General features: G+C 35.5%; 1 protein-coding gene across 1 annotated transcript in view; it reads right to left on the reverse strand.

Moving 5' to 3' along the window:
- Positions 1-22,091, reverse strand: part of LOC125660474 (sushi, nidogen and EGF-like domain-containing protein 1) — a 62,495-nt gene extending 40,404 nt beyond the window's left edge. Inside the window, exons 1-14 of the mRNA XM_056149182.1 lie at positions 20,922-22,091; positions 20,293-20,480; positions 18,575-18,729; positions 17,848-18,029; positions 17,441-17,482; positions 15,790-15,983; positions 15,009-15,166; positions 13,842-14,020; positions 13,585-13,644; positions 12,813-12,997; positions 11,295-11,458; positions 10,517-10,683; positions 10,339-10,374; positions 9,824-9,937 (exon numbers count right to left, since the gene is read on the reverse strand). Of these exons, the coding sequence (XP_056005157.1) occupies positions 9,824-9,937; positions 10,339-10,374; positions 10,517-10,683; positions 11,295-11,458; positions 12,813-12,997; positions 13,585-13,644; positions 13,842-14,020; positions 15,009-15,166; positions 15,790-15,983; positions 17,441-17,482; positions 17,848-18,029; positions 18,575-18,729; positions 20,293-20,480; positions 20,922-21,060 (1,963 nt within the window). The 5' untranslated portion in view covers positions 21,061-22,091. The remainder of the gene's footprint in view (positions 1-9,823; positions 9,938-10,338; positions 10,375-10,516; positions 10,684-11,294; positions 11,459-12,812; positions 12,998-13,584; positions 13,645-13,841; positions 14,021-15,008; positions 15,167-15,789; positions 15,984-17,440; positions 17,483-17,847; positions 18,030-18,574; positions 18,730-20,292; positions 20,481-20,921) is intronic.
- Between the last annotated feature and the right edge of the window lie 750 nt (positions 22,092-22,841).

A 22,841-nucleotide genomic window follows, 5' to 3' on the forward strand; every position in this document is an offset into this window, starting at 1 on the left:
TTTTACTTAGAGAAGAGTGAGTCCACTTCACGGTTATAAATTCCACACCTCGTAATTAGGTCAAAACCAGTTGATATTTTCGATTTCGACATGAAAATGTGCCTATTTTTAACCGTTCCGGCAGGTTTTTTTTATTGGTTTTTGTGCACATAATAAAGTACATGAATACAACAAGTCATATATAATTATCATTATGTGCATGGAGAGAGATAGTGAGAAAGAGGGGAAAAGGGAGAGGCATGTTTTAAGTAAATATTAAGTTCCATCTGTTCCATTGAGTATCAATATTTTTCTTTTTACCATTCTTATATGCTATATATTTGTGTGTTCCATAAAATAATTTCATTTGTGATATTCCAGCGGGCAAGTTTAAAGGTTTCTTAGTGCATCTTGCAGTATAGACATAATACTTCTGAAATAAAATGATAATGTTTTGTATATCACTATTATTTTCAATACAAGCTAAAATAAAGGATTTCTTTGTAATTGTAATCTGTCGCTCAGTCTTGTCTTCTAAAAATTGTTTGAATTTTACAAGAAATAGTTGTAAACAATTACATTCCCATAAAATATGTTCTATTTTCCTCTTCAGAGTGACAAAAGTTGCAATATTTAGAATCTATTCTTTTTATTTTGAACAATAATGAATTTGTTGCTAAAATTTTGTTTATAATTCTGCACTGAAACCAGTGGAGCTTTCAGTCTTTTGTCACTCTGAAGGGTATTTTGTGGATTATTTTCCATTCCCTGTCGTCTACATCTAAAAGCTCACTCCATTTCTTTTTGCCAGCTGAGACCGAGTTATTTTTATTAAGAATTTCATAGAAAAAATTTGATTTGTAACATTTCAAAATTTTGCAAGTATTTGTCATAATTAATGGACTTGTGAGCTTCATGATGTTTTTTCCAAGGTCTGAGGTTTTTTTTTTATCCATGCTCTTACTACATGGATAATGCTGTTTTATTTTTTAACAAAATTACCCAAATGTTTGTATGCAAGGTGAAGATAACGAACAGTGATCAATCTCATAACTCCTACAAGCAATACAAAATAGATAGTTGGGCAAACACGGACCCCTGGACACACCAGAGGTGGGATCAGGTGCCTAGGAGGAGTAAGCATCCCCTGTTGACCGGTCATACCCGCCGTGAGCCCCATATCCTGATCAGGTAAACGGAGTTATCCGCAGTCAAATCAGTGTCAATCAATATCACAAAAATGTTTAAAACTAAAAAGTGAATCATCTTCATTAATAATATCATTAATCAGTCTGATGTTGCTGTCAAATATTTGGTTATTTAAAAAATGGTTTTCCACCAATATGAATCTGTGGGTTATAAAATAGAGGTGAATCAGCAGCAACAGTGGACTCATCAATAAAACTATGTAATGTAATGTACGACTTGAATACATCAATCCAAAATTTATTTTTCAGTGTTTTTAAAAAACGTGGTGATGTATTCAACCCCACAGTTAATGAATTTGTTCAACTCAAAATTGGGAATAAACAGTCCCATACCTCTGCTGGAAAAAATGAGATTTCTTACCCAAAATAATTTCATAGAAGCTATAAAAGACATTAGATCTACTATATATTTCAACCCTCCGTCTTCATATTTTTTTTAACTATTACTTCTTTTTTTACTCTGTGAGTTGAATTATTCCATATGAAAGAAAAAAATAATTTTTCGAAATTTTTACAATATAACTCGGAGGGATTTTGGATTGACATCAAGATATGGTTTAATAAGGCCAAAGCCAATGTCTTAATAACTGTGATTTTTTCCAATTGGAGTCAAAAATCTTTTCTCCCAATGTTTAAGTAAAGATTTAATCTGTACACATTTTGGTTCATAGTTTAGCTGCATCATTTTCTTTAGATCCACATCAAAATGTATTCCTAGTAGATTAAATCTTGTAGTACCCCATTTAAGCTTGTAGTTAGGCAGTAAAATTTCATTACTAAATCTTTTGGATCCAATCCATACTATATGGGTTTTGTCAAAATTAATATAAAGTCCAGACATTTCTGAAAATTGTTGCAGTGTTTCCAATGTTTCTAAGAGAGATTCTTTACTGCCATCAAGAATAAGTAAAGTGTCATCAGGCAACTGGGAAATCTTCTTTTCTACATTGTTTACAGTAATACCTTTAATACTTTTGTTTAATCTAATCTGAATAGCTGATATTTCTGCACAAATTAAAAAAAATATACGGTGACAAAGGGTCACCTTGTCTACACCCTCTGAATATTGATTTTTTCAGAGAGATCACCACTTTGATTTACTGCAGATGTAATATCTGTACAAAATAATGATACCCAGTTCCGAATAGAGTTGCCAAAGTTAAAGAAAGTTAGTGCTTTTTGAATAAATTCCCAAGACACTGTATCAAAAGCTTTTTCAAAATCGATAAGTAATAATAAACCAGATATATTTTCTTCCTCAGTGTAATGCATAATATCATAGATAAGCCTTGTATTTTCTCCAATATACCTGTTGGGAATAAAACCTGTTTGATGAGGGTTGATTATTTTATCTAGATACCGTTTTACTCTACTAGCCACTGTACCTGATGCAATTTTATAAACAGTATTCAACTTCAACAGAGTGATAGGCCTCCAGTTCTTCAGATATTGTCTTGGCTTGTCACCTTTCGGTAGCAATGTAATGATACCATGTCTTTGTGTAACTGACAAAATACTACTTCTCTATCCATAATTGATAGACCTTACAACAAAAATACCAATATATTTCCAAAACATTTTGAAGAATTCGGCAGAAAAACCATCCGATCCTTGGGATTTATTAGATTTCATTTTGTAAAGAGTATTGGAGGCCTCTTCAAAATAGTAATTCCCCCTTCTATTGATTCTGATTCATTATTAGAAAGTTTAGGAATATCTTTAAAGCTTGGCTCATTGTTAAAATCAAAACCATTATTTACTTCAGTTTTCTTGTATAATTGTTCATAAAAAGTTTTTGTTTCCCTCAAGATTTCAGATTGTTCATATATTACCCTCCCTTCATTATTCTCCAATCTAGGGATTATTTTGCTTGTAAAATTTCTGGATTCCAAAGCACAAAAATATTTTGATGGTTTTTCGCCTTCTTCAACCCATTTGGCTCTACTTCTTAATTACCTTGTAACTTATGTTTTCTAGATCTTGTTTTTTACTAGACAGTTCATCAGTATTACTGTCACAAACATTTTCTTCCAATGTTTTGATATTTTCAATTTTAAATCTTTTTCCTCCTTTCTTTTTTTTTTAATATATGAAGCATAAGAAATTGTTTTACTCCTTATTTCTAATAATAAGGTTTCTAAAAACAGTTGATCATTAATAGTGAAGGAAATGTTTGCATCAGGGATATTGTGTATGTTACCAAAATTATATATCCGGCAGGGTTTTAATATACTTACCATTAACAAAATGCTTAAACCATATATATTTCTAAAGGTTTTGTCCCGTAGATTTTGGGAAATTTATCCGAATGAGATGATATACATTGTTTTACGAGATATTACAGATTATACAATACATACTCCTTCACGACGCCTCCATTTTTTTCACCACATTTGTTCGTTCCTGCAAGATTTCCACGTATTAAAAATCATTTAAATGTCACAAATTTGTTATGTTCTGAACGTACTTGCCCCATATATTGTGGGTAAGTTTACCGAATGAGACAATATTAGATATTTTAGGAGATATAAAGAAATATGTGACACTGACTACACTGGGAAAACACCAATATTTTACAACCTTCATTCCTTCTGGCAGGATTTTCATAGTCTTACAACAAACATAATGTTGATATCTTACCAAATTCTAAAAGGTGTTGCCCCATAGATTATGGGATTTTCTAAAGAATGAAAATATAATGAGTATTAGCGGAGATATTGGTACAATGTATTTGTTGGAGTATCACTACCTCCATTTCGGTCTTTAGTCTTGCCCTATGTATACATCGAGAGAAGCAAAATTGTGCATCTTATTTCAAATTTGTACATTTTTATTTTTATGACTCCAAAATATAGATTTAATGATTTTAGGACTGTTAGCTGGTATCTTTTCTCGTATAAATCTAGAATATCTTTACTATATATATTCTATTTTGAAAAGAAAATCACGAAAAAGCCATTTGTCTCCATGATGCACTGCAGACGACTTTTATATATATATATATATATATATAGATACACGGTGAAAATGGGTACCCTTACAAACTGTTCAAACTTTAAGAAAATATAACATTACAAGCAGTTGTTTCTTGTATTTGAGAGAGAAAAGAACACTCTTTAAAATGATATCAATTTTAATTCCCAAATCTGTAGAATAAGAAAATTACAGCGGTTTGAATGTATGCGAGACCACAGAGGCAAACGCTTTTTTGCACCTAAGTTCCGTTTGCCTCTATTGGTCCATATAGACGATAATTTTTATTTTAATCTAGAACACGCCACATGTGAAGATGAATTGTGTTTGTAGAAAGACAATATCCACTTGAAACACTGCGTATTTATGCAGGCGAAAAATAAAGAAATCTGTGCACTGTGTTTCCCTCTTTTCAGACTATAGAGGCGAAGATCACGCTAATGAACATCAGCACACAGGAGACCGAAATCTTGATGGTGCCTGAAATGACCAAATACCAATTCATCATATCTACGTTTCTGTAATCATCAATATGATATCAATGCAGATAAAGCACTTAAAACACACATACAGCCCCGCGTGCCTTTTCCTTAATATTCACCAAATAAATGTCGGGTGCTTAGATTATTATTTTCATTCAACGACACAAATACATTGCAACATTGAAATCGTACATGTAATAAGCACAAATTATCATAAAAACACCAACAAAGAAATCAGATGTTATTTTCTCAAAATGAAAAATTTACTTGGGAAACAAGATTAAAATTGAACAAGAAATGTTTCTAGATGCATATGCCCCCCCCCCCCCCCCCCCCCTCGTGTGACAATATTGAAAAGGATTAGCCTTGAATTTAGAACGTCGGTAATTTAATGAGAATGAAAAATAGTCAGGGGTAACGACAATGCTACCCTTGAATATATAGGGGACATTCTCTTCCTTGGGGAACCAGCATAATATGTTTGATGTACGTTATCAAAAGATTCTCAAGATATTGAGTTGAGAATATATTGCAGTGTCCAAAATTGATCGACCCTTGACCTTTGACTATGTGACCTTAAAATGAACACAAGGTAATGTCTGTCAAGCAAAAAGCTCTTAAGATATTGTTCGGACACTTGGTCTAGCGACCGACTGACCGACAGGTGTAAACCAATATGCTCCCTTTTTAAGGGGAAGGGTCGCAAAAAGAGTGAAGACATTGAACAGAGATCAATCTCATAAATCCTGTACGGAATACAAAATTGATAGTAGGGCAATTAAACCTGACCCCTGGAAACAGCAGAGGTGGGATCAGTTGTTTAGGAGGAGTAAACATACATTGTTGCATCTTTTGTTTATTCTTTTGAAAGATTGATATTCAACCACACAATGACAACATTCATATGCGTAAAATACACCAGTATATTGATATACTATTAGGTAATGTTATATCTGAATATTGATGTACTGTAAAGAATTTGGAGTACTTACTTGAACTATCGGCTTGACACGTGGCTACTTGGAGAGCAGTACATCCGGCATAACTTTCTGTTTCGTCACTTCCGTCTTGACAGTCGTTAGAGCAGTCGCACTTGAAACGTTCTTGGATGCAAGTCATTGAGCCACTCTGACATGTGAAGTAATCCATTGGACAGTTCTGAAGGAAAGAAAAAAAGATGTCGAAATCTTATTTCCATTTGTCAGACATTTTGTAATTTTATGCCCGTCACAACAACAAGCAATGCCACAGGTTTAGTAAATCTACTGCTGATGAGTTAATTAACATCCATTAATGTTCTGTAGCAGACATGAACGTTCTCGGGTAAGGGGAAAAGTTTATAAATATTGTTTGTCGATTGCCTCGTATCTCTAAAATTCATTCATGAGATGGAAAATCATTGTCTATTTTCTGACGTCAAGTACCGGGACATAACTAAAAAACAAACAAAAAACAACAACGACTTCTCTGATTCTGTTCTATTGGAAGAGGGTTGTATATTGTTTAACAACCCGCTCGAGAGAATTCTTCACTCATATGGAAACATCACCATTGCCGGTGAAGGGCTGCAAAATTTAGGCCTCTGTCTTTGTCGTGCAAACGACACAGCGGACATTTTATCAAATGAAATACAAGTTTCGTATTCAAACATACATGTGTTAATTATCAGAATTGATAAGGTACACTGCCGTAATTAGAAATGGCTGACTGTCGATAAATATAATTGAAATAAATCATATCTTATTTGAATTATCATACAGAATGAATATGTTTAAGCTATTTGTATCATAAGAGGCATAGATACATGGTTGGCTTTATTGATTATACAAATTACCATTGTTTGTATTAATCCTAAAATATTAAAGTTTCTATGAAGCTGAGCAGTCAACTTATGGATCTTTTTCCCTTTAAAAATGACTTAGCTCTTCAGGTGTTTTCCACTTAGCCATAGATGCATCATTATTAGGCTCCGGTCTGGAAACTTACATTATACAGTAAAACTCAAATATAGCGAACACGGATATAGCGATATATGCGTTGCCCCTGTTCGCTGTTCCAGGTGAAATGTACATTGTTATTTTTTTAACCGTAAATAAACCCTTACCACTAAAAATATATCAAATTGTACTTTGGACACTCACTTCAGTGTCACTCAGAATATCAATAAAAAATGGAATATCTAAATAAATTCACTGCCTCCTTTCACCTGGTAATATTTCCATGAATACAATTGGATCTGATATACTGCTTGAATCTCTTTGTCTTTAAAATTACAACATACTTAATCTGTTCTTGTCATTTGATAAATCTTCAAACTTTCGTGTCACAAGTTTTTTTTACTAGTCATGCACTTTTGAGCTGGGTGCACTCATCATGAAAAGGGTCATTGATTAGACCTCTGGTTAAATTGTAACACCGTGACACGTTCAGCTACACACCTGCTGATATTGTCCAACTGCTACAGTAGGGCAGGCATCTACATTACAATTGTTGAACTGCGATATATCCCCTGCGCAATCTTTTCCTCCGTAAGCTGGAGCTGGATTGCTACATGTGCGGGATCTGGACCACTCTCCTCCTCCGCAGGTCACGGTGCACGTGCCCCAGGGACTCCAGTCCCCCCATTCACCATCAACTGCAAATCACAATCACATCATAAGTCAATAAATGACTCAATACATTTGTTAATGACACTTTTCTACAAACTTTAAACAAATCATTATTGTAAGGAATGTGGAAATTATTAACCAAATCATGAAACGTGAAGATAACGAACAGTGAACAATCTCATAACTGCTATAAGCAATACAAAAAAAGGGGGGGGGGGCAAATAAGATCCCCTGAATATATTAGACGTGGGATTAGGTCCCTAGGAGGAGTAAACATCCCCTGTCGACCGGTCACACACGCTGTGAACCCTATATCTTGATCAAGTAAACGGAGTCATCCGTAGTCAAAATCAGTGTGTCTAGAACGGCCTAACAATTGGTATGAAACACGTCAGACAGCATTCGATACAATGACAGGTTGCATTGGCAAACTGGATTTTTTTAACGATCATCAAATTTGAGAAATCATCAAAATGTGAGGTTATATAAAGAGTAGATGATATAGATGAAAACGAAATAAATGCACAGAACACAACAGGGGGCAGAGGTGTCGATTACAAATCTGTGATGCAGATATCGAATATCAATAAACGTGGTAGACTACTGTAAGTTCTAAATACCTGGGCAGGGTTGGGTATTGCAGTCGGCATCTTCACTGACGTCACCAGGACACGGGGCCCCACTTCCGATGGGAGCGGGACTGTCACAAGTCCTTGTCCGTGTCTTCTTTCCGGTTCCGCATGTTTTAGAGCACGATCCATAGGATCCCCAGGATCCCCAAGCACCATTTTCTGATTAGAGAAAAAAAACCCAACATATATTCACTGTTTGGATAGAATGGTAGTATTGATGAAAGGTGAAGATAACGAACAGTAATCAATATCATAAATCCTATTAGCAATACAAAATAGAGAGTTCGGCAAACACGGACCTCTGGACACACCAGAGGTTGGGTCAGGTGTCTAGGGGGAATAAACACCCCCTGTCGACCGGTTACACCCACCGTGAGCCCTTTATCTTGATTAGGTAAACGGAGTTATCTGCAGTCAAAATAGTGTGCCAGGAACGGCCTAACAATCTGTATGAAACACGTCAGACAGCAATCACACAATGAAAGGTTGTACTGACATAAATATTTATTAGAGAGAACGGTGGTATTCACTGACTGGAGAAAATACTGATATTCATTGTTTGGAGATAATTTATTGATTGGAGAAAATGACGATGCTTAGTCATTAGAGAGAATAGTAATATTCACTGATCTTAGAAAATATTGATAGCCATTGTTTAAGAAAATATTGATATTGACCGACTGCATATTATTGGGAAGAATTATAGTGATATTCACTGTTCTGAGAAAATATTGATAGTCATTGTTTAAGAAAATATTGATATTGAATGACTGCATAGTATTGGAGAGAATAGTGATATTCACTGATTGGGGGGAATAGACTTGGATATTTACAAAAAGAAGAAACTGAAATCTTGTGATTGGAAAAAAAAAAACACCCCGATATTTTCTGAGAAAAAAGATCGATATTCGCTGATTGGAATTATTTACGTAAAGGAAAATACTTATAGGTTATAGACTTTGTATGGGAAAATATGACGACCAAGTTTTTGGCGCGTAGATGGACTGAGCTAGCGAGGTCCGTCCGCGACAAAAAACCAGGTCGTCATATTTCCCCATACAAAGTCTATAACCTTTTTATTATATACTTTCAATTTCATTTAGAAACTAACAATAATTTATTTTTAATAATATTTTTTATTGGTTTAACTGAGTAAAAGATGAAAACACGAATTTTTTTTAAAATTAACGACGTAGTAATTTACTTGTGTATTGATTGTGACGTAATGTTTGCGGGCCGGAATGTTTCCGGACATATATCGTGTGATATATGCCCGCAAACTTTTAAAGAAAAGAGAAGAGATGAAATTGAAAGTATATAATAATGATATTTATTATTTTGGGAGAATGCTGATATTTTCTAATTGGATTAAAACGAATATTTTATTGAAAATTTTCGTTGGATTTTAAAGTCTGAATTCTCGCCAAAATACTTGATTTTTACAATGGCCTTAATATAATGATCTTAATATTGATTAATATGATAATACATATTTGTAACTCAAGTGGTGCACGTGTCCAGATGACATTTCAACCATCCTATTTCAAAATTGAAACGACGTCATATTATGTTTGAAAGCATTTGACATGAAATTATATTACATTGTAAGTACACGGAAATGCTCAACTTGTGCATTTTTGTTATTTGGTAAGAATTACTAATTTGTAGGTATAGAAGCATCTAATGTTTTAAGTAGAATGATCTTGACATTGGAAACATCCGAGTTCAATATTTCTTTCCTAAAAATGGATGACATTGACTGAGCCACATTTTTTATAAACTTTGTTGAAATCCTTCAGTTTGTTCCATTGGAACTACAAAATGAGAGATAATGTTAAATTCATTGCTCTATTTTGATATAGCCTATATTAATGTACGCACAGTTTGCAAAATTAATACAGACAAATTCAAAGGTCTAGATCTTAAGCAGAGAAACTTACTGTCAGTACATCTTTGGCCTAACCAATCTCCCGTGCACGTGCATGTGTAGTCCATTCCCTCGTCATAACACACGCCACCATTTTGACATGGATTAGGGTAGCAATTGTCCATCACTGAAATATTTAAAGAACGTTGAAATTTAATTTGTGGATAAATTTGTTTAAATACATTAAAATTAAGTTTTCATGCAAGACATCTCTAAATTCTCTGAAAGGAATTCAGTAAATGTCTTGGGAAGTTTGTGTAAACAACTCTTGGATCTAATATCAGAGGGTTTAGGATTATCATTCTAAGAACACTGTTCATAACTATGTCGGTCCTAGAATTACTTTGTATCTTATTTTGTATGATCGATTCTTTTGATTCATGATTTGCAGATCTAGCAAGACCCTTATTTTTAAGCACCACACCTACATGTATATCTACAGGTAAAATAATGATTGCTGTACCTAGGTATAATATGCACGAATATAACGAATTCTTTGAATTCATAAATATGCTTTAATGGACTTACCAACGGAAATTAAGAAGAGATCGGCGATCACCATATCTGGAAAAATACGTTCAATCTTTTCAAACATTCCTCAGTGACTAATGCATATTGATATTCATATGAGAATCCAATCACTATTATTACACGCATCTCAATTATCAAATTAAAAGGAAATGAATGAATCAGCTGTGATACTCACTGTCTTGTAAATCTCTACCCGTCAGTCCACTGTACAGGAAGAACGGACGAGTAGTTTTTCGTTCCCAATCACAGGAGTCTTTCTCTACCACCAGGAACCATCCAGCATCGTTCTGGCACCCACCGTAATTGTTCTGGACGAAGAAACGCCTTTGCAGATTTCCATCCCTGCATGGATAGCGACATTTGAAATAAAACAACGAATATACACTGGTTCTTAGGAAAAGAAATTCTACAGCTTTAATCGCTCCCTCAACAATATTACAGCATGAAGTTTTCTTCAGTGAAGTTTTCATTAATGTAGTTTTCATAAATCTCAAATGTAACATGGTAATGAATATAAAATATAAACCTATAAAACGTCACAACATCTTTTATGTAAAATGAGAGAGAGAGAGAGAGAGAGAGAGAGAGAGAGAGAGAGAGAGATCCTATATGATCAGTCGCTGTAGTCTAGATGTTAGGGCATTTGAATGCTAATGGAAGGGCCCGTGTTCAATCAATGATCCCGGCGCGCTGTGTCAGAGCTATGGCGATGAACATGAATAAAGATTGTTCCTTCGCCAAACTCCGGTAGTAGGAGTGAGAATCGCGGGTCTTTCGGATATTGCTATAGAATCGGAGGTCCAGTGTCACGGTAGGCGTTGACATATCCTCACTACAAAGCTCCATAATAAGTAAAGAAAAAAAGCCTGGCCCTACTAAAAATAAAAGTTAGTCACGTCTATACACGAGTGATAGATTCTCCTTTGGAGGTAAAATAACAAGTAAAATATTACCCAGGAATTCCACAATAGGATACAGTTTTTAGGCGGTTCAGATCGTCATAGGCTGTATATAAAAGGTTTTTACAGTCAAACCAGCCGTTCTTGTCAGAAACACCGTGGGCATCGAACACCGCATAGGCTGTCTCCTTCCCTTTGGAGTAGTAGCTCACTCTCACCTAAAAAAGTTTGAAAAACAATGATATCTACTCTGTCGCTTTGACGTTTAAATACTTCTCTACTGTTATTTTGTCAGCAAACCCAATCGCGATGGAGGTCACAAATTAAAGCTTGCGTGTTTCATTTCGAGATCATTTTGCAGTAAATAAGAAATTGTCTTTGTTGGAGTTCAGATGACTATGATACATTTTATAGGAATTAGTTGCTTACCGCTTAGATGTGGTACTAATGCTTACCACTGAAATGTGGTAGTGGTTCTTACTACTGAGAAGTGGTAGTCAAGCTTACTGCTCAGATGTGATAGTGGTTCATGCCGCTGAGATGTGGTAGTTATTCTTACCGCTTAGATGTGGTAGTCACACCTACTGCTGAGATGTGGTAGCCATACTTACCACTGTGATTTGGTAGTCACACTTGCTGCTGAGATGTGGTAGTCACACTTACTGCTGAGATGTGATAGTGGTTCATACCGCTGAGATGTGGTAGTTATTCTTACCGCTTAGATGTGGTAGTCACACCTACTGCTGAGATGTGGTAGCCATACTTACCACTGTGATTTGGTAGTCACACTTGCTGCTGAGATGTGGTAGTCACACTTACCGCTGAGATGTGGTAGTTATGCTTACCGCTTAGATGTGGTAGTCACACCTACTGCTGAGATGTGGTAGTTATTCTTACCGCTTAGATGTGGTAGTCACACCTACTGCTGAGATGTGGTAGCCATACTTACCATTGTGATTTGGTAGTCACACTTGCTGCTGAGATGTGGTAGTCACACTTACCGCTGAGATGTGGTAGTTAATCTTACCGCTTAGATGTGGTAGTCACACCTACTGCTGAGATGTGGTAGCCATACTTACCACTGTGATTTGGTAGTCACACTTGCTGCTGAGATGTGGTAGTCACACTTACTGCTGAGATGTGGTAGTCACACATACCGCTGAGATGTGGTGTACATACTTACCGCTGAAATGTGGTAATCACACTTGCCGCTGAGATGTGGTAGTCACACTTACTGATGAGATATGGTAGCCATACTAACCGCTGAGATGTGGTAGTCACACATACTGCTGAGATGTGGTAGTAATTTTACTGCTGAGATGTGATAGTCACACTTACCGCTTAGATGTGGTGGACATACTTACTGCTGACATGTGGTGGACACACTTACCGCTGAGATGTGGTAGCCATACTTACCGCTGAGATGTGGTAGCCATACTTACCGCTGAGATGTGGTAGTCACACTTACCGCTGAGATGTGGTAGTCACACTTACCGCTGAAATGTGGTAGTCACACTTACCGCTGAGATGTGGTAGTCACACTTACCGTTGAGATCCGGTAGTCACACTTACCGCTGAGATATGGTAGTCATTCCAGTTGTCCACTACACTGGATTTGTAGGTCTTTGTCCCCGTGCCGATGGTCAGCGCATCCGTGTCAAATTCATTGAGCGTGTACGTTCCACTCCACAGGTCGTAGACAGAGGAGGCCGGCGAAATAGACATTGCGTGAGCAATTTTCATAACCATCCGCCAACCTGGGATTTACAGAATATATAGTGGTAAACATCCTTAATATAGAATGCTTTACCCTAGGGATTGGTTTCAAGAATTGACATTCATATATAGTGGTAAACATCTCTAACACGAATTCCTTACATTGTATATCGCATTATCACGCCTCAGACAAAATTGTTGAAATCTGATTGGTCAGATCTTGGTCACATGACGCCGTGAAAAAAACCGTATCATGCGAGTAAAATCCGTATTGGGCGAGTAATTTTATTTATCGTCGGGTTCGACTTGCAGCCGTTTCAAAAGGAAAGACATTTGACTAAGTTGTATGATATAGACCCCCACATATACAGTTAGAGGTCTTCGACGTGATAAATTCGTTACACAGTCAGTTAGTGACCTGATACGGAAAAATACATGGTGTGAAAAGAAAACCCGTATCGGCCTCGGCTTCGCCTCGCCCGATACGGGTTTTCTTTTCACACCATGTATTTTTCCGTATCAGGTCACTAACTAACTGTGTAACTAATACTGTTTAACCCTTGAAGTATATTTCTAGTAAAATAAGCCTGAATATTTATCACACACACCAATCATACATTTGATGTACCTTTTACAAATATTGCCATAGTTTCTGCAGCAGGAAATTCAGCCTCATTCCAAGCACCATCTAGATAAATGGAACTTTACAGATGAGTTAAAAGTGAAACATATGCTCATTTAGATATCTGTTGATCTCTCTCTCTCTCATTGTTTAAAGAAACATATTTGAAAATATTTATTTGCTTTCTATGAATTCTAAATCGTACTTCATCACTGTTCAGCATTGTTGTTATAAATTCATCATTGTTGCTGCAGAATACTCACTGGCTTGACAAAGAGCCCATGTTTTCTGTTTACTGTAAAGGAAGTATGGGCGGGGTCTGACATTCTTATCCCATGAACAGGGCTGGCCAGAATCCGAGGAGTCCAGAATGTTCATCCAGGCCTTGTCATTTGGACATCCTCCATGTTCTTTGTGAACACAGAATCTTCGAGTCCCATCACTTCAACGAAACGAAATCTTGGCATTAAACGTACGAAATGATATGTTGCTGAAAAACCGCTTGGAATGACAGTCTGGTAATTATTTAAAGCGTGAATTAATCATGTAGCTGTTCTAGCTGGACTGATGTCACACAATCAAGCAGGACTGGAATAAAGTGCAGATCGAGATATGAAGGGTGCATTATGCTTCCTTGATATAGTCTGAAATTGTAAACCAAAGGGAAGGGGGTAGACACTTGCAAATCAAATAACATTTTCCTTCCCCGGGGTCGAATCCAGTTTTCTTTACCTCTGACCTTTTAACCCGACATCTACAGAGTTCTTTCTCATCCCACGATGAGCCCGCTTCTGTGGTTTTGGTGATTTCATGCGGAAAGGAAAATCATATGACGTTTTGAATTTAATATTGATAGAGATAATTTCATCTCATGACAAGTCTTCATATAAGAAAAATGATGAAATGAAAAATCTTTCAAGACTTGAAAATAATTTTTCAACATGCATGTCCAGTATGACTGACACTTGACCTAATGATTTCAAAATCAATAGAGGTCATTCTCATTCCATGATGCATGTGTGTGAAATATCAAAGTACAGTTCTCCTGACCTTTGACCTTTTGACTGATATGGCTAGATATCCCTCTAATTTGTATTGCATCACCAGAAGCTGGTGACATCTTTACAAGAGAGGGACGTGGAGAATGTAGAATAGAGACAAACAATTCTCATTCCATGTCGTGTCAGTATGCGAAGTCTAATAGTAGCAGGGTTAGGTAACTTAATTAAGACCTGGGAAACATTAGAGTAACAACCCCAGGCTTTGTTGCGGGGGTATGAATAATATATTAAGTATGAATTTAGGATGTGTGTATAAGATAAGTCACATGTGGAAAAGGAAATTCTAGTAGTTTGGAAATCAGTTTGAATTCTTAATTTGCAGAAAGCAAGAAATGGCATTGTTTTATTTAACATAATAGGATTTCGTACCCATTAATGCTGGATCCGACCTTTGTGTACCCGATGATATCTGTCCAATACGAATACAGAATTCGATCATCGTTGAACCAGCCGTTTTTGTCAGCATCACGGCCATCAAAAATAACAAAGGCAACCTCAACACCATTGGTGAAATAAGCGTATTTAACCTGTAATAAGTGTATTTAACTTGTGATCAGCAAATCCAACCTGTGATAAATGTATTTAACCTGTGATAAGCGTATTTGATCTGTGATGAGTGTACTGAACCCGTGATTTAACCTGTGATAAGCGTTTTTGATCTGTGATAAGCGTCTCTAACCTGTGATAAGCATATTTAACCTGTGATAAGTGTATTTAACCTATGATAAGTGTATGCTACCTGTGATAAGCGCATTATACCTGTGATAAGCGTATTTAACCTCTGATGAGCGTATTTAACCTGTGATAAGCGTATTTAACCTCTGATGAGCGTATTTAACCTGTGATAAGCGTATTTAACGTGTGAACAGTGGGAAATGAATATATTTCAAACAATATTTCACAAGTAATTTTCCAATTAAAGCTCTTATATCACTCAATTTAATCCAGTGCATTTGTGTAAATCAAAAGTTCTAAAAAAAAAAAAACCCGCAAACTGGCATTATCATATTGAATAATAGATAACAATAGCCAAAGAATATAGGCATTTTACACGAAATAATTCTGCTTTCTATTGCTTTAGCACATCAAAAGGGGTGGATGAAAGGAATATCTGGTGAATTATCGCATAAGATAAATATTCAGTCCATACACTTTCAATGAAGAAGCCAGGAATGCTCCGCCATGACTCCACGTTTTTGGATTTGTACACCAGATTAGGAGCCTTAGTCAGGGTCTGGGCGGACGGTTTGTCACTGTTCAGGGTGTCTGAGGATTGCCACAGCTGCCTCAGGCCTCCTTGGGGCGGGGGGACCCCCTCTACTCCTTTGAACACCATGTCCCACGCTGTACAAGTGCATAATTAAACATTAACAGGATACTGCAGAATTTATACCACTACATGTATAATGAATATGCACATGTAAATGAAAACGATTAAACAATACTCCAGAATTTATACAAATACATGTATAATGAATATAAAGACTAGATAAGATTGTTCACAGTAATCTAACGATTGGTGTATTTCTTCGTGTATATCATGATAATATCGGACCTTTATTTCATCAATCCACTATTTGAATAATTCCAGGTATTTTCGCGATTAGATTTGGAGATTATGAAATACATGCCCTTTTCTCAAGCCCAATGAAAGCTGAAGATAACGAACATTGTATTATAATGCTGTGGTACAAAGTCGGCAATAAATAGAGATTTCTAATCCAAGTTCACAAGAACCCGATTTTTGGATTATTACGATAAAATAAACTATCATGAATCTTTTCTTCTTCTCAAAACTATCTTCGTGTTTTGAATTTTGTAAAGATTTCACAGCGTAGTGGAAGATCTGCTGTTGTTACAATGAGTTGAAGCGTAATATTGACAAAACAAGATTACATTGACCCACGATACAGTCATGTGTGGACCGTAAGAAACGGACATTAAGATATTACAAAGATAAGCCAGTCTAAGATTTTATTCTAGTAAAATTGAACGTAAATGTCAACTTTTATTACTTTTACATCCACAGGTTGGTTTAGAAAGGGGGGGGGGGTGGGGGTCTGTAGACATGTATTGCTGCGGGACGCTGCGTAAACAAACATTGTTACATTGGCCATAGGCTCCGTGGTAGTCATCTTAATTAGGAAGCTCCGGAAAAGATTGGATTAGAATTATTGCGAAAGATCTCGTCTTTTCAGATGGATGAAATTTTTAGCTTGAGTTGATTTGGGATTTTTTCCGGATTCCATGACCTCATCCGTCGCTCCTTATGGGATCGATGTGAAGCAAACCGCGTTCGTTACCTTAAATATTTCATAGATATGCCTGAAATCGTGCAAAACTGGCTTCCATTTTGGCCAATATTTAAGCTTTTCAAGATTGTACACTAAATTGTATTATCAAATTGAGTTGCATGTTATTCGTACATTACAAAGTGAAGATAACGAGTAGTGATTAACTCATAAAAGGAATACAAAATAGAGTTGATAAAACATGGACCCCTGGACACACCAGAGGTAGGATCAAGTGCCTAGGAAGAATAAGCATCCCCTGTCGACCGGCCACACTCGTTGTGAGCCCTCTATCTTGATCAGGTAAATGGAATAATGCCGTAGTCAAAATCAGTATATATAACGAACGGTCAACAATACAAGTATGAAACATGTCAGACAAAATTCGATCTAAGTAACGATGCGCTTGGATACATTCGTCTTCACAAGTCTATCGTTTGTGGTCCACTAATCCCATTTTCTTATTTCTTTTTTATTTTATTTTTAGTTTTCTACATTACTACTACATACCCATCACAGAAACAACCATTACATCAGCAGTACCCTTGCTTCCTAAAAAATAAAACAATATCACAAATATATACTAAGTCCCTATGGCAAACAAAATTCTTTTCCATTATTTTTTTTAAAAAGCAATAGTAACTGTCATTTTTTTTGGTGTTGAAAATTTTTGTCGCCAAATTTATGATTTACTATTTCAATGACAAAAAAAAAGGTTTATAAACATTTGTTATTAATAGTTGTGTTAGAAAACCTATCCAGAGGCTCTGAATGAAGCAAAATTACATTAAATAAATATTATCTTCCCGTATACAAATTGATTTATATATCATCCTATATATTCAATAGAACTGAAATATTTATTTTGATAAAATTTTAATCTTATATAAATGAGATTTATTTTTAATTCGTCTTACCCGTTGCCCAGGTCTGATAGGATGTCGTGGTTGAGTAGAAAAAGTAAGGGGTTCCGGCCATGACGTCCCACTCCGTGCACTCCGTGGTGGCGTCATAATCCTTTAGCATCATCCAACCAGAGTCTATGTTACAACCGCCGTAGTCGTGGTTTATGAAGAAAGTACGTCGTCCAGTATTTGGGCTTTAAATAGATGGAATATCAAAATACGTATGATACAAGTGGTATAATTGTAAGGTTATAACTGTTCTCCATTGCTATTGTTAGTTATAAAGAGTAACTTGTGACATCATTACAATTTTGGTATACACACATATTGCGTATTTCTCTGTAAAGATAAAACAGCAAAGGAAGTTTTCGCACTTGGTTGGATAACTACCCAGTCTGATTAAAACCAGCCCCCTTCTCCTATCGTCGTAAGGCGATAGGAGAAAGGGGGTTGGCTGGTTTTAATCAGACTGGTTAACTACCCGAATCCATCAAATAAACATCACGCGCTGTTTTTATTTTCGCCATTTCGATACACACACCTAAGAAATACGAAAGGATGTGAGTAGTATGCTGGGATGCATATTCGCGAAAGACAATAAAAGTACCATTACAGGTCTTTTACTGTTTTGTCAATAACAAGCTGCTATACAAATGGGACGGTTTAAATATACTCTAGAGCGGACCAAAATGGGGCATTGCATTTGCCAATGGGTGAAATTGACATTGGAGTGACTCACTTCATCTCGCAGTAGTTTTTGGTGGCTGTTGTGATATCAGTATAGCTGGACTCGATGATGTTGTTACAGTCTAACCACTCGTTCTTGCTCTTACCCATGCTGTCAAACACGACATACGCTACCTCTTTATTGTCCTTGTAAGCTGAGAGACGGACCTAAAGAATGGAGAAAATAAGCTAAACGGAAATAATTACACATCAAGATAAAGAATTTTCGGGTTTATTCGTAGATTTATTGCATGTATATCTAGATCGTTCGTCAAATATGTTACGATATAACTGCGCATTCCCTTTATATTTACGTATCAGGAGGTCTCAGGTTCTTACATATTGAATGGAAATCGTACAAAAGTTTAACGATTTTACCGTCATTGAGTCATTTTTGCAACTTACAAGGGGCAATCTTATGTATATAATTTTATCTTGCGACAGTCTTAGACTATCCCTACGCCTATGATTCTATTTCACAACAGACTAAGAGTATTTCCACGCCTATAGTTCTATCCCATGACAGACTAAGAGTATTTCCACGCCTATAATTCTATCCCATGACAGACTAAGAGTATTTCCACGCCTATAGTTCTATCCCATGACAGACTAAAAGTATTTCCACGCCTATAATTCTATCCCATGACAGACTAATGGTATTTCCACGCCTATAATTTTATCCCATGACACACTAGGAGTATTTCCACGCCTATAATTATATCCTATGACACATTAGGAGTATTCCCACGCCTATAATTCTATCCCATGACACACTAGGAGTATTTCCACGCCTATAATTTTATCCCATGACACACTAGGAGTATTTCCACGCCTATAATTATATCCTATGACACATTAGGAGTATTCCCACGCCTATAATTCTATCCCATGATATACTAGGAGTAGCACCACGCCTATAATTCCTGCGACAGTCAGGAGGTATTACTTCTTCAGTAAATGAACTTAAATTCATCCTGCGACGATCAAAGGATACGAGTGTACTTCTCCTATGATTATGCTTTACGACAAAGGATTTTCACTCGCCTATAATTAAATCTTGCAACAGCCAAAGTACATACCATCAACTATAATTCTATCCTGCGACAGTCAAAGGACCTTCCCCTGTCTATGATTATATCTGACAACAGTCGGAGTTTTCGGATGGGACGTTGGATCTACTCTATATATAGACCAGCCATAGGCTGGGTATGTATCAGTTATATCACACTTAAACACTCCAGGAATTCTGTTTGTTTTTAATTATTTTATTTCAAGACAGTCGTGGTGAACTCATTACGACTGAAGTACAAACTACATGATATTTCATTTCATGACAACACTCGTATTCCCGAAACAATCTTACAAAGCATATTCTTTCTAGACACTATTGAGTATCTAAATCCTTCTTTCCCAAAGTAACGTCAGTGTTTTAGTTTGTGGACCTTCTCTAAGATCATTATAAACAATATTGCTACCCCTAATAAAAATTCATTGTGTGTATAGAACAGTTGCAGCTAAACAAACTGCGATATCGATATACAATGTGATATCAGTGGATGATTTCAGAGGGGGTGGGGGTTCCAGGGAATGGAGCCTCCCCCTTTCGTCAGACAATTTTGTTGAAAAGGGTAAAACAACGCATTTTTAGGGGTGATCCACCTTGAAAACCAAAATTAATGATGGAACCCCTTTAAAAAAAATCTTGAATCCGCCCCTGGATATTATACTTACGGCTGAGAAACTGCGGGTCATCCAATCATCTAACCATTTAGACTTGTAGATTTTACTGCTGGCGCTGAAGTCCCTCATGGCGGAGACATCTTCTCCGTTATAGTGTCCACTGGCTGTCCAAAATTCATTGATACTGCTGTAGCCCGGGGGTCGCGCTCCCTTGGGAAGCTTGAACACCACATTCCAAGCTGTAAAATTACATGTACGTCACGTATACGAGCATCATAATTAATGATGATAACATTTTATTGCATCATCTTAAATCAAAATATGAATTAAAGAGTGCAGGTAATATTCGTATACCTATATGTACGTGTGAAATGTATAAAATAATGATTTGCAGCGCGGCAATTGTGTTTAACAATGCAATCTGATACTCAGAAATCACCATAACAACCACAAAAAGTCACACCAAAACTCTTATACAAGAGAAAAAATAAAACCAACGGAAATTAAAATGCAAATAAGAACTACATATTTTTCTATGAATATTGCGAGTATATATTTTTCAATGTTTCAATTCTTACTGAAAAGATTCTTTATATACATGTAACATATTCCAGTTTTCATGAGAGTACCTTCATAATAAATTATCAATTTATCAATAAAAATTTCAGGTATATACTTACGCCCTCTGTGGTTATTGAAAAGTTGACCTGTTGCTGATCCGATGATAAAGGCTAGGACGAACAGCAACACTGTCGTCTGGACAGCCTTAGATAAGTAAATAAATAAATAAACACAAAACATGAATAAACACAAACGCATGGATAATTAAACAAAAACACATAAATGAATTAACACAAACACATGAATAGATAAACACAAACACATGAATGAATAAACACAAAAACATGAATAAATAAACACAAACACGTAAATAAACAAAAACACATCAATAGATAAACACATAAAAAAAATAAACATGAACAAACAAAAACACATAAATGAATAAACACAAAGATAAATAAACCTAATCATATAAACAAACAAAACGAATATATAAATGAATAATCAAAAACAGATAAATAAATAACATGAATATATAAATGAATAAATATTGATAGACTGATTGTTTTACGTCCTGTCAAGAAATTTTCACTCATTTCGAGACGTCAAATGAATAAATAAATAACATGAATTGATAAATGAATATCTTTTAAAAAAAAGAAACACTATAAATGAATGAATTAAAGAATCAAAATATTTGGAAGATCAGTTTTGAAACAAGTAAATAGATACGAGCATATAGATTAAGCGAATTAAAAAGTAAATGTAAATTGTCGTCTGTTAAAATAATGAAATTTAATAACAGTATAAAGTGGAAACCTTTCTGTCATTCTACATCTATAGTAGGTTATCTGAAAGACTGACTTAAATTTAGTTGACGATGACAAAATGTTAGACTACCAATTTAAATAGCTATTAAATATTTATCAACATTTATGTTTTAAAAATTTGAAAGATTAAACATTTTATTCCTTCAAATTTTCATTGATCATTTTAAAATTCTTACCATGGTATCTGTTGTCGAAAGATGCAAACACTCGAATGCTTGATTCACAAATATAACGATGATAACAAGAGAGGTGTTTTATGTAAAGAAGGTCGACCCATTTATCATGTTATTTTTGGAGATTAGCCTCCTCTTTTTCTATACCAAAGTTAATATTTTATGGTGTTATTTTTCTTAATACCCTAATAAAAGAAATATTGACTGATCGTCTTATGCTGTATTCCATAACTAGATCAAATTATTAGCAGCCTTCCTGTCTTGAATTTTGTAATCCTGATTCCATTCTTTGACGAGTACATGTAAATTTCTTCTATTGAAATATATACGAACAGAAATAACCATCAACTGCATGATCTACAAGCATATGACAATACAAAATTAGATGTTAGATTCGCTACCATACTCGCATTCATGCGAATTTTAATTAGATTGTATTTGATATAACACTTATTTCTTTTCTTTCATGATTCGGATTTTCGAACCTGTTCAACACTGTGAATGATTTTAAAGCTCTGCCGGAAAATTATGCACACGTACATGTAATTCACAAAAACTTTCATATATTCAATGATTAATAATTCTCAGAGTTATCAACGAATAAGTGTCTAATTTGTCGTATATGTATATACAGTGAACATTTTCCATTTCAAATTTCCCCTAGACAGATGCACTTGCGGATTTCCAAGCAACAATCTGTCAAACTTTTTGACTTCATGTGAAGGCTTAGTTAGAACATGTGATACATTCTGAGAAAACACCGTTCAGAAATCTTGCTTCTTTTTAAACTATTCTAAGTGGAACGGTGTGCCGCAAAAATTAATTTCATCGTGTCACCGGTAGGATATTGTCTAAGATAGGCTCTATCAAGGAGCACAACGTATACCCATGGGAATTCCAATAGACTGTTAGAAGATCTGATCACAAAAGACTACGAAGATATTGTTAATGAGCAACTCCAGATTATTTTTGATATCAACTTAAATAAAATAAATGTTTATTCAGTATATACATACATACAAACATACATACATAG

Source organism: Ostrea edulis, chromosome 9 (assembly GCF_947568905.1).
Source record: "Ostrea edulis chromosome 9, xbOstEdul1.1, whole genome shotgun sequence".
Taxonomy (NCBI): domain Eukaryota; kingdom Metazoa; phylum Mollusca; class Bivalvia; order Ostreida; family Ostreidae; genus Ostrea; species Ostrea edulis.